The 14,331-nt window shown below is 31.1% G+C and overlaps 1 protein-coding gene across 1 annotated transcript; it reads right to left on the bottom strand.

The window, feature by feature from the left end:
* LOC134716745 (von Willebrand factor A domain-containing protein 2-like) lies at positions 1–13,692 on the bottom strand. Its single transcript, XM_063579750.1, has 9 exons — positions 13,612–13,692; positions 11,170–11,290; positions 6,614–6,771; positions 6,157–6,271; positions 5,559–5,672; positions 4,909–5,022; positions 2,163–2,446; positions 1,304–1,577; positions 1–584 (listed from the first exon to the last, which is right to left on the bottom strand). The coding sequence occupies exons 1-9, from the start codon at positions 13,690–13,692 to the stop codon at positions 1–3; spliced, it is 1,845 nt and encodes a 614-aa protein (XP_063435820.1).
* Positions 13,693–14,331: the final 639 nt, after the last annotated feature.

The following is a 14,331-nucleotide window of genomic DNA, read 5'->3' on the forward strand; positions in this document are numbered from 1 at the left end:
TTATTGTCGTATATTGAAGATATTATCATCACAAGAATAATACTTTGTCATTGCAGCGAGCGCCTCTAATGCTTTGAAATTATCATCTTCGGTATAGAATACTTGACTAGGATCAATCAAAACTGCCTGATAATTTTCCATCACACTGTCCTCCCCAGAAATTACGCCAACAACTTCTATACCATCTTGTTTAGAATACAAAACTTCATTCTTTATTTTATCCATATCTGTCCACTTTCCATTGGAGATAATTACCACGATTTTTCTAAATGCTGTAAACTGTTTATTTAATCTCACATGTTGCAAGGCACGGCTGGTATTTGATGTTGATATATAGTTGTCAACGTTAATTTGTAATGCTGCTGCGATACGTTTGTCTTTGTCTGCAGACCACGACAAGGAAAACACTAAGTTTGGTTCTTCAGAATATGAGTACATGCCAATTTTAGCATTTGAATTAAACGTTAATACTTTGTCTATTACATTACGTGTAGCTGCACGACGGTCGTTGTAATTGTCTATAGTTTGGTTATTATTATTGTCGAGAAGTATGACTATTTGTGTTTCTTCTTCCAATATGCAATCTGTAATTAAGTCTGTACGGTTTAATGAGAGAAAACAGTGAAGAGTAACAAATACTCAAGATAAGTAACTATGGAAAAAAAACTTTCATGTTTTTTTTTATCTTATTTTGTAGAATAAGTGAAGATAAATTTTAAACAATTTTTATTTTATTTGCTTTAAATGGTATGTTGTCCAAATCGAATAATAAAAACATTGTACTTGAATGTTTTGGTTCAAGATTAATTTTACCCTTATAGGACATATGGGTTCGTGTAACGTTTAAAAGAAACTAATTATTCAATTTACAATCTAAGCCGTTTTATTTCATTCCAGTATGATATGATAAGATTATTTATTTTGTTTGGCGTTGTGTGGAATGTTCGTTCTTTTCGTAATGTTCAATGTTCTGATATTCTTTTGTTGTAGCCCTACACATAGAGCTTTAACTCTCCAATCGGTATTTTCTGCCTTTTTTGTACGATAGATATTGAACAAAACATAACGTAATCTTATCTGGTGCCGTAACATCAAAGTTAAGAATTTGAATAGAAGCTATAGTAGAACACGCATTCATCTTCCTGTTCATATTTGGAAGTAAACAACCAAAAGCTACGTTTTAGCAGTACTTTACAAGATACCTTATTTATTTTTTAACCTTTAAAACTACAAATGATTGAAAAATTTTTTTTTTAATAGACATATTATAGTTATTAAAAGTCTTTAATATTTAAAAGAGTACCTGCACACTCAGGATGAAGTGTTTCTTTTAGAATTTGATTATACATATCATCTAAATGTTGCGGACTATATGTATAGTACTGTCTGTTTGATATCTCCAACATCTCTTTATGTGCAATTGACTGTCCGATTCCGACTGATAAAATACGTATACCCATTGCAATGATGATTTTTGCCTCGTCAAAAGCCTCGTTTCTGTCTGTTGATAGGCCGTCATGCAGTAGAACAATGTAGCTTCTTGTTCGACGTGATCCCGTAGAATAACTAGTAAGCATCTGCAATAGAAATTGTGCTTGTTTTGATAACACAAAATATACAGAACAACTTTGGTATTCTCTTATCGGTAATAACTTTAACACAGATTATACATTTTTCATGTTTTAAGCTTTATAAAAAAGGTTTTAAAACTTATTGAGATTGTAGCATTGATTATTTTAGAAAATCTTCAACTTGAAACACCTCAGGGTTTGAGTTTCTATCGTGATATCTCTAAACGAGTGGTCCAACCTAGCATATAGAATGACATTCTTGTAAACTGCAACAATCTATAAAAAACAAGATAGGAGACGCATGCCTCGTACTTTTAACTAGGATATACACACTTTATGTGCAGGCGATCTTGAAATTAATGGAAATATTGAAAGCTCCTGGTACAAAGTTTTGAATTTATGCTGTTTTGTTTACATTTACTACATGTATAAAGATGCTAATTTTATATAAATGCTATTCAAAAGCTTAAGATGTCTGTTGTTGGTAGAGTAGTTTTTAATTGTGTTTTTATATATAGCCTTTACTTCACTGAAAAATATCACGGGCATATAAAAAAACCAACTGCATTTATAGTGACCTGTCAAATTTACCTGGCGAGCTTTTTGTAAGGCGATGGATGTGTACGTTGCGGCTTCTTTGCCCTTGATTGTCTTCAAAACAGCATTCATAACAGGAGCCGATGTGTAATCATCGAGATCAAATAGTACTGAGGAATTAACGTTATAGGCTATGACACCAATTTGGAAATCATTTCGACCAATAGGAACTTTGCTGATAAATCTATTGATAAAGTCGATGCTTTTGATCACATCATTTTGCAAACTGGCAGACGTATCAACTACAAATACAATGTCTGCAGGACCTGGTCTACAGTCTGTAAAAATTGAAATGCATTTATCATGACAAACGTTATACAAATCAAACGAACGGGTAATAAATCTATATAAAAAACTATAATTCAGTGGTTGTCGTGTGTTTCTATTTTACATATTTGTTTTTTCGTAAATAAAAATATTCTACATAAATTTAGCCATGTTTTCTCGTTTGATTTTTTTATATATATTTATCATTTCAGGGCCAGAGTAACTGACTATGCTGTGTGGTATTTGCTCATTTTTGAAGGCCGTACGGTGACATATAGTTGTAAATGTCTGTGTCATTTGGTTTCTTGTGAAGAGTTGTCTCATTGGCAATCACACCCCATCCTCGTTTTTATATGTAAACGATATACATTAAAAAAAATTATTCTGAATCTAAGTTTAACACTTGTGCACAGAACATGAAATGGACTCTAGAATACTATGAAAGTTTAGAAAGGATGAAAAACTAAAGTTCAAATTTTTTGATTTTTTAAATTATTTGTAGGATCCTTTCCGTCATATATATCCTCAAGTAGTCGTGCAATTCTATACAATTCTGGCTTTCAAAAAATTGAGTTTATGCGCTAAAGGAAACTGTTGGTAAGTTCTTCGCGCACACCAAATGTATAAAATGTTATTTCATTATAACCTGATATTGCTTAACAAAGTATTTTGCATCCTACACTTTGAAACAAGTACAATTTCAATTGACATCGCAACTTGTCAGTTGAAATCTTTTGATGCACAGACACATAGTTTCCCAAGAGATACAGAATTAAAATAAATATGATTAAACTGGAATGTGACTTATACAACATCTTATTAACTGTCTACGATTATTGTGCGTTTGTAGGTGCATAAATTTTATATAAAGACTACATATTCCTTAATTTAACAAAATTACGCGATGCCTGTACTTTAACTGGTCTTCTCACTTTTTAAATATGTAACATATCACTTTCAAGTATAGCTCAGAAGATGTCTACAATACATAAAGCTTCATAATTATCAATCATTATACCCCTCTTCATTGTATGTGTCATTGATTCCATATGCGTTTAACCTATATTCACTTATTACTTTAATCTCATAATTCAAATATTTTCAATTAACTAAGACAAATCAAAGTAACAACAAAAAATTCAAGGAATTGCGCGAACTTGCAAAGGAGCGTGACCACGTGCGATTACAAAGTAAGGGTTTCCTGCTGTACATGCATTACCCGCCATGCAAATCCACAACATCAAATATAATTATTAGAGCTGTTTTTTTTATTAACACATATGATAAAAGCTAAATAGTTCCATGTATTATGTGATGTGGATGCAAAACACAATCCTATCAAGACAATAGTTCAATAATAGTATTTTGGATTTTTAGATATCGTGTGTAAATGATTTCGAAGATTTTTTTACATGAAATGATTTGCAATTCACTTGAAATGATACTGATTAGTTATGGATTGTTAGTTTGAGCACTACTGATGAGTATCATGTTGACAATACTGCTAGTTGATATTTGACACTGAGGGTATAACCAGCTCAGAAGTCAGCACTTTATGTTGACATGCACAAACATTGTTGAAAATTTAGAATTATTGACACCTCATGTTGTTCTACCCACTGTCACAGATGGTTAGAAATGTATTTGGCACTTTCGTTTATAATTTTTTACTTGTAAAGCTATTCCATTTAGTGTGTGATTCGCCTTCCCGACTTTTTTTTTATTTGCGCACCATTGATGAGTCATATACAGCTGGTTAACGTCAGAAGTAGAACTAGAATTATTATTTTCCTAATATACGTTTACTTACGTCGTTACTATAATCCCCTTCCCTTTCATAAATGTGACCTACCGAATTAGACTATTTACCAGATTTGTTATCTCATAAGCAACACGACGGGTGTCACTTGTGGAGCAGGATCTGCTTACCCTTCCGGAGCACCTGAGATCGCCCCTAGTTTTTTATGGGGTTCGTGTTGTTTATTCTTTAGTTTTCTATGTTGTGTCATGTGTACTATAATTGTTTGTCTGTTTGTCCTTTCCATTTTTAGCAATGGCGTTGTCAGTTTATTTTCGATTTATGAGTTTGACTGTCCCTCTAGTATCTTTCGTCCCTCTTATACTGACAATATAAAAATTAAAGGTGATTTTGGTGCGCAAATTTTAGTTAATTTTACACAAAATACATGTAGTTTATTGTCCTCGGTGATTGCTATGACAATTTTGGTTTCATTCTATTTTTATTATATTTTCAATATTATTTGTTTCCATAACGTTTTCATTTGAACTTATCATCAGTATGTCAATGTGGAGAGCGCGGACAACATGGCACAGTCAGTGTTTATTTGGAAGGTAGTATTTTTGAAGAGATTTTATAACTGCTATGAAACGTACTTCCTGCGTGATTAATTATCATTGTATATTTGACGAGTTAAAATACCATAATCTAAAGTAAAAATCGATTTAATCAAACCTTTTTCACACACACGTCCTTCATATCTGCCGGAACAGTCGCACGTGAAATTATTGAATAGATTGTTACACGACCCTCCATTTAAACAAGGAACAACCTGGCATTCGTTATAATCTATAAAACAATGAAAAGATTTAATGGATAAGTACATATTATGTAATTATAATGAGGTGTAAACTATTGTAAATCAGTAAGTCTTCTATCTTAAACATATCTTTTTTTTACTAGATTAACTTTTAAAAGAATGAAAGAAAAACCTCAGTTTTCAATGTGAATTTAAGTAATAAGATGCAGAAATTAAGTTGTTACACCGTGCCAACATTTTAAGACATCGGTTGTGTTTTACATCAAACCTCGGAAAGCAAACACGTTAAGTCACACAAAGCATGAAATAGAACACCAAAACGAGTCATAGAATTACATATCCATAAGATAACGTAGTCACTGTAGTGAACATGTTCATACGTGGAAATGGTCATTAAATCTATAATTAGATCGATACGGAACGATGGTATGCACATGTGGAAAAATACGTATCAACTATTTAAACAATGGCCATTTACCGGTCAACTTTTAGATAATGGATATTTGAATAAAATTGAGAATGGAAATGGGGAATGTGTATTGATTCTTAAAAGTATAAATCATACCTGTCTTGCAATTACTGGCTGGATCCCATCCTGGCACACATTGACAAGTGTAGCTAGTACTAGTATCATTACATGTGGCTCCGTTATGGCAAGGAAAAGAGAGGCACTGATCGTCTTGAGACAGACAAAACATTTATGAATTGACATTACTTATTTTCACGCTTCCAAAAACAAATTATTAAATGTCGAATAATGGAATTCAAACATAGGTTGGCAAGTTCTCTGATATGTTGCGCAACTAGCGGTTTTGCATTAATGCGTATTTTCACGCTTCCAAAAACTAATTAATCAATGCAGAATAACGGAATTTAAACATAAGTTTGCATGTTCTCTGATATGTTGTGCAACTAGGGGGTTTGCATAAAACATATTTACAAATTTGAAAACTTTAAAAAGTAAAGGTTGTCAATAATGTTTTTTTTATGTATAAATAGTTTTGATTAATAAATTGAATTATGTTACACGTTGTATCAGCACAAAACAGCTATATCGACATTAGAGTCTTTAACAAACATTTGTTTTAATCAAAATCAGACAAATTTTATGTCATGTACACAAACATCAAAATAATTAAGTCATGCAAACTGGCAATACTTACTTGAACATCCTAATGTGTAATGTGCTGGACAGGGTGTAGATAGGTAACAAGCTTGTGTAGAAGTACAAGTATGACCCTGGTTACAATAATACTCCCGTGATTGCTCATTGTGCTCCTGAAAGCAATATATTTGTTTTGTGGTAAATCAAAATGGACAAATTCTCAAATGTTTCGTTCATGAGAGGATGTATTCTTATAATCATTAAAAAGAAAAGAACATAATTTTACGAGAAAGGATTCGTTAATTAGAAAGATTTTTTAACCAATGTTTAGTTTTTACTTTATTGTTGAATTCAAATAGGAACAAACCTTTTGAAAAGCATTTCCGAATAACAATTATTTAACTGTTCCGTTTTTGTGCAGTCTAATTTTAAACATATCAAATTTTCAAGTCGATGACTAATGTATGAACTAAGGCTAGCTGGTTAACCTATCAAATGCTTAAGTCATTATTTACCATACAGCTGTCTTTGTTATTTTCACAATAAAGCTCATTTGTATTGCAAGCGGGATCACTTCTTCTATTTCTAGTTGGAGATGTAAGAAACGAATGAGCTTCATGTCGTTGTATTTTCCATGGAGCTTCTACTTCAGCATAGTGTGCGTTCGATAATTCTACAAGGTAATATATAGAAATTAGTCAATATAATGTTTGCTTTTCCCAAACTAAGCCTTGACTATGTATTTTAGTTGAGTTGGTTTTTTTTAGTCGCATTCGTACTATTTGGTTTGTATAGATACCGACACTACTAAACCACACATCACGAAGATGATACTTAAATGGACATTTAAGTAAGTATTCCTGTTCGCTCAACATAGAAGCATGGATAAAAGGAAACTTTGTTTTTAAAATAAAGGAAAAAAATTAAAAGAGGGCGAACTGACAACGCTATGGCTAAATAGTGAAAACGACACACAGACAAAGAATAGTAGACAAGAAACAACATAGAAAAATCAAGACTGAGCAACATTAACCCCACCAAAAACTGGCGGAACTCAGGTGCTCAGGAAGGGTAAGCAGATCCTGTTCCACATGTGGCATCCGTCGTGTTGCTCATGAATGCTATCACAAATCCGGTGAATAGTCTTATTCGGTAGGTCAAAATGCCATTTATGAAAAGGGAAGGAGGTTGTATTTACGACGTAAGAAACATATCAGATGTCACTTGTGAAACGGTTATTCCATATCGATCAACCAACTCGTGAGTTAAGTCTACGAAGTGATGATTTCAACTTTATCATTAAGTATACCTTTTTTAAGTCAATGGTTGGATAGATGTAAGATAGTTTACATATCGCTCAATTTATGGAAAACTATACAAGACAAGAGATCGAGGATTTTGCAATTCTTGGACTGAGAATAATCATTAATATTTTTAAGAAGTGTTTGAAAAAGAATTCAAACTTTTGTTGCTATTAAAAGTTTTAAAAGTATAAATTGTTACTCCTCTCAATGTGTTACTTGCAGTATAGTACATTTGTGGTTCATTTAAACCATTAAGTGTATTGAAGTGTTTTTTGTCTCGTTAAAAAAAAGATCGATTAAACGATCAAGTATATCAAACATATGTTTGATAAAATTGAAGCATTGATCTATTTTGTTTGAACACTTTAATTGTGCACAATGATACAAACCAAATCGTGGTCTGAATTATTTGTTAAATGTTAATCATTTGTATTCTTTCATAGATAAAATCAAAAGTACACAAGGAAATAAAATTTACATATGAAGTCATTATAAAGTATGATAACAAAAAATGGAATATATATGTGAAATGGTGTTCAAGTAAACTTACCTATTAATAAAGTAAATGCAAACACGTAATATGAAATGTACATGATGTAGATGCCAAAACAAAAACAACTCTCTTTTACACCAATACTTCTCAAATGGATTAGATTTTACCTGCATAAGCATTAAATTAAAGTTTCAATTTATTGACTCTTGAAACTTCAAAGATAACTACTGAAATATACTAAATAAAACGATAAAATTGTACTTGAAAAAGTTTTGAACGTTTCTGTATAGTAGATACAATTTACAACCTTAACTTAATTCGCCAAATAAAAATTGATTATCATTCTATTGGTAAAATTAAATCTCAAAAATACTAAACACGGAGGAAAATCAAATCGGAAAGCCCCTAATTACATGGTAAAATCGAATGACCAAACACATGAAAAACTAGTGATTTTTTTTTCTTCCACTGATTTGTCAGATGAAATTTTTGCTGTGATTGTTTTTGAATAAACGTAGGCATGTCCTTTCTATTAAGCTTCCTGCTTCTCTACATTTGTACATCCATAATAATTTTATATATATAACTGTTATTTGTAGTGCATAGTGAAAAAGAAGATGTTGGAGTAAGTGTCGCTTCTTTTTGGGCTTTTAATGTCGTGTTTTGATAATTTATCTTTGTACTTTTGGGGTCCTTAATCATTTCTATGGTGTGTTTTTCAATTCTACTAATGTTATTAGATTTCCCTTCCCTTGTATCTCCTGTCTCTTGTGAAATGTGGCCATAGTACGAATTTAAACTCATATTCTAACTTACATAATGTATGGAGGATACAAAACGTAACCAGAGGTCTAAAAAGTAAAGTAACAAAAATATCGAACTCTAAAGAAAATTCAAAACGGGAAAAACGCTTATCAAATGGCTAAATCAAAATCCCAAACACATAAAACGAATTTAAACAACTTTCGTATTCCCGACTTTGAACAAGCATTTTTTAAGCTCATCAAGAAGATTTTGTATAAAATTCTTTAAAGCTAGAATTTAAAATTTCATTGTTGAAACTTGCCTCCTTAATAAGGAAGTACTTCACTCTTATTCATATTTACCTATCGTCATTAGCAAGTTACAACTCAACACGTATACAATAAAATAATATGGCTCGTTTAGTACAATTAATAAAAAATCTCGATTTATTAGCTGCTATAAAGACTAAAAAGGTATAAATAAAGTGTATTGCATATATAATTCTTATCTATCACTTTCTACCGGACATCAAATGTAAATTTAAATGTTGATACAACTTTAAATGTAAACAAATATCATAAAATAAGTGATAGTTGTAAATGAATGCAATCCAAAATGAACCAATATGAATGAAGCTTTATGTTTAGTTTCTAAAGATATCTGTTTTACGTTATGTTCTTGTTTATATCGAGAAGAGCAATTCCCTGATATCATTATATACGATTTGTAAGGAGGAGCACTGTTCAGAACTCATGGCACAATTACGATATGGCCGCTGTTTTGTCTCTTGAATTCGAAAATCAAAAAAGAACTGTAACTAGTTCACTGGCATAATAATAAAGAACTATTTCTAAAGAATACAAATGTATATAATTAAAAAAAAAACCTGTAGTATACCGCTGTTCGAAAGCCATAAATCGATTGAGACAAAAACTAACCCGGGTTACAACTAAAAACGAGGGAAACCACATCAACTATAAAAGGAAATCTACTGAATTCAAAAATTAAACGACAATGCAACACACAGAGAAACGAACTATAAGATAACAACTACAATTTTCTTGACTTAGTACAGGACATTTGAGAAAAAAATGATGGGTTGAACCTTGTTGTGTGGCTCGACAAACCTCGCACTTGTATGGCAATGTTAAGTCTAACACTAAAATGACAGGAATACATTATAAGTTAATACAAGAACATCCAGGACAGAGATATACAAATAAACAATGCAATAGAACATTCTGACATGCTAACCACATAATAAAAACGAACCAGTAAAACAACATATGAGCAGCACAACAGAACCACAAACTGTCGTTCACACCACGACTGTGTCAACGCCACAAAAGTGACGTCAAAGGGAAACTTCTAAAACAATTTGATATATACTGACCGACTTTAGAAACGCAACACTAGATTATTTTTGTGTTATTTTTTATTGAATGTGTCCTCGTCAAAAACGATGACTACATGTTACAAACGCCAAAAAAAAATTGTCAGAAAGGTCAACAAATTCTGTCTAACATGTTTTGGGTTCTGTTTTACACCTTCTGGTTTTGCATTTGTTCAACCCATTAATTGGTTTTGGCAATTATGCGGTTGGAACTTGAGGGTTTTAAGGTTTTCCTTCAGTCGATTCTTTGGCAATTCAGTTGATGGGAAACATTTACGGCATGAATCTGTACTCAATGGCACTCGGCAATTTGATTAGCAGTTGACGTTGCAGTGGTAAACATGTCTGGCAAATTCTGTTGACGTTTCATTGTCACTAAACGTTTATCTGTTCATTGATGGCCAGCAACAAATCTTGTCTACTTGTATCGTTGTCGGAAGGACAGTTAGACGAGTTTCTGAAGTCATACAGTATGGTTGCAGCACGTTTATGTTTTAATGTTTGCAGTATTCTTAAGGGGTAATTCAGTTTTTTGTTTCTCAGTCTTGGCAAAATGGAGATGCAACATTTTAAAACTGGTTTAAGTGAGGCAAAAGATTGAAAGAACTGTTTCACAAAGCGAAAAAAAAAGAAATTCGTGCGACTTCAAAAATTCGGTATGTTCAATACCCACAGGTAATTGAGATTTTGATTTTTTGAACGACGAAAGAAGTATAATAAGCATGCAAAGTAGTTGTAAGAAAATAAAACAAGATTTTGTAAAAAAACCAACAAAATGAGTCGTTCAGTATAGTTCAGGATCAGGATTGTAACTATGTCATTTATTGTATTTTATTTTTATTACAAAAATATTAGTATAGAAAAGTGTAAGTATTTAGTAAGAAGATAATTTAAAATTGTATTAGATAGCTAGGTCGGTTTTTTTTCCAAATCAAACTGTAAAACAGATAAATAGTACATATAGTTACTTCAAAATACTAAAATCTTAGAAATGAACTGGGTGATTATTAATCTTTACTGTTACATACGAATAGAAAATAAAAAGGGGGTATATCATATTAATTGTATTATAAAAATCTTTTTGTGTAATATTGTAAGCAATAGACTGTCAAACTGCAACATAAATATTGGGTTTACCCATCGCCGTAATTACCATAATCTCATTTAAAGCATTACTCATGTATTCCTCTAGGCTATCATTCGGTTGACAATGAAACTGGTTGTTCCTTGTGATCCCACTAACAAAAAAACTTGCCATCTGAAACAAAAATCGAAAATGTTTTGATAATTTACACCATAAATACTCATTTTCATCTTTTTTATATTTCTCCCAGTCTATAAAAAAATATGGGATCAATATCATATTCTCTATTTCACCCTAGGGCCATTGAAAACAAAAAACATCCAATTTCTTGTTAACTCAACACATTTGATAGGATTATCATGATGTGTGTCACATGTGAAGTGGGATCTGCTAACAATTCTGAAGTACATGAGATCACCTACGGTTTTTGATGGGGGTTCTGTTGCACAGTCTTTAGTTTTCTTTGTCGTGTTTTGTATATTTGTATTCGACTATTGATCGTTTTTCCCCATTGCGTTGTCAGCTTGTCGTCGACTAATGAGTTGAATATTCCTTAGATATTGTCTGGTTCTATCTTTATTTCACACTATGACAGTTATTTGTATGTACTTTGAAGTTCTAAAAACATAGTGGCATACTTTGAGTCAGGAATATGAAAGTTCTTGTCCATTCGTTTTTGGTGTGCTTTGTTATTTGATTTTGCCATGTGATTATGTACTTTTGGAATTGATTTTCCTCTAAGTTCAGTATTTTTGTGATTTTACTTTTTGAACGCAAATTCAGTAGATTTTGGCAATTTGTAATTAAATGTCACACAATAGATCAGAAAATTCTTAGCCAAAACTAAAATTCTATTGTAAATAATGGAGATATATCATTTTTTTTAAATACAATTTAAATAATGCAGGTCAAGGGTGCTGTTTCGTGTAAAATTTTACGAACTTACAACTACAGTGTGGTCAATACGTCCGTTGTTGATTGCCGTATAACAACTCACAATTTCAAAACCGATGGAGCATCCAAAATCAGCATGACAACTGAAAAATCATATTGATAACAGATGTTCTTGTAGTGATAAATCATTTTGCAATTATTGCTATCAGTCATTACCTTAACCTCAAAGTCGCACCTTATATAGAGTCAACATTTAATTTTATCCCGGAAAAACAGAGCTACAATATTATTCAACAAAATCAAGTTGTATATTCGCATGCTCATCTATGTTTCTGTTTACAATCTCCGTACAACTCATAGAATTTGTGAAAGGGTTTCATAAACATTCATGAATATGGTTATAAGACAGGTAAGCTATTTGAGATAACAAACTACTTAATACTATATAAAAAATAGTACTAGTATATGAAAATAAGAAATTGTTTAAGATAATGATGAGAAGTCATAAAAAAGAGTTTTTTATCTGACAAACACTGTTCTGTTCGGAATGTTTCATGACTGATGTACAGTTTTTCCTATTATGTCTGTTTGTTTTATTGACGCATCGTTGTCAAAATAATGCAATTTGATGCGCTTGTCTCACAAGTAAGAGGTTTAACTTGATATAAAGCCAGGTGTAATGCTCAATTTTCTACATAAGAAAATGCCTGTACCAAATAAGGAATATGAGAGTTGTTATCAATTCTTTTAATGTGTTTGAGATTTTGGGTTTGCCATTGGATTAGGAACTTTTGTTTTCTATCATTTTTTTATGATTTCCTTTTTACATATGCTTGTGATTATATATTTTTTTTATTCTTATTGAATAAGAATCGTCTTCTTATTGTAAACCGACATTGCATTTATCATAGTAATAATATAATACATACCTCACATAGCTTTGAGATAAATAAAATTACATAACATAACAATCATAAACATATCAATTATAAACACAAATTTAAAATTCAAATTGAAATCTTGGCTTTGCAATCTTAAAATTTGATGAAATGCATCTACAAAATACAGAATAAATTAAGTTAAAGATTGAGTTTAGAATACAATAATCAAAGACAAACTCAATAACATTATTACCTTTATAAATAGAAGAATATTGGACACTAAAGACATAATGAAGAAAGTGATATTGAAATGTTTTCATAATAATTTAGATTTCATAAAATATACATTTTAAACATATTTTAATAAATTATCTATGTTAGTGATATTTAGTAATGCTATATAGTATTTTTTCGGTATAAGATTAGAGAGTAGAAGCATTAACTAGTAAAGCAAATTGAACATAAAATATAAAACATATAAAACAATGTGCATATCCATGTATAAATGAAAGCAATACAAAAGTGTTTTATTTCAAATAGGTTCTTCAATGTCATAAAATTTTCAGATCCAACACTTGTTTCGACATGACACTATGAAAATATTGAAAACAGTGATGTTTGTTGTAAATACTATATAAATATACATTTTAAACTAATCTTTTGTTTTACATATATAAGTATATGACCAAAGTTCCTAATTATCTTTTACTTTCAACATACCTGTTTGACAATTATTTCCTGCATAGCCAGAAAAACAGGAACAGTTATAGGCATTGAATAAATCTGAGCAGACACCTCCATTTTGACATGGGCTAGATGAACATTCGTTTATTTCTGTGATTAATTAAAAGTGAAAAATGGTTTAATTGTATTTTTAAATGCTTAGAATTTGAATTCTTGTAAACTAAAACTTAGTGAAGTTCCAAAGTTTGTAAGTAGTTAGTCAACGTTGATCAATAAACATTAAACAAATAGAGGTTAAACAAAAAAAAGATAGCCTCGGTTCTTCGACAAACTAATTCTTTAAATGAAACAAAATTACGTTATAATGTGAAATATCCGAAGTATTTTTATGGCAATACTTTTACCAGACATGCTGAAACCAAACATTTGCAAGCTACGGCTGTCCAAGTACACAGAAATATTTAAGCCGAATGAGGACTAAAAGGACATTGACTCCAAGAAATATTTCGCCTGTAAGAAATTAAATACTTGATTCATCATGGAACTGCTCTGTTATAGTTGTTTATATTATTTCTATACTTATTTCTGCTTGATAGAATACTCATTGGCATTGACATTAAATCACTGGTTTTTGTATATTGTATACTGTAATAACTTCAACCATGTTTTTGTTAACGTACAACATAGGAATTCTATGTCCATAATTTAATTATTATTCATTACTGATTTTATATTGGGATTCTGAAGATACTATGC

The sequence above is a fragment of the Mytilus trossulus genome, chromosome 4, assembly GCF_036588685.1.
Source record: "Mytilus trossulus isolate FHL-02 chromosome 4, PNRI_Mtr1.1.1.hap1, whole genome shotgun sequence".
NCBI classification, from domain to species: Eukaryota; Metazoa; Mollusca; class Bivalvia; order Mytilida; family Mytilidae; genus Mytilus; species Mytilus trossulus.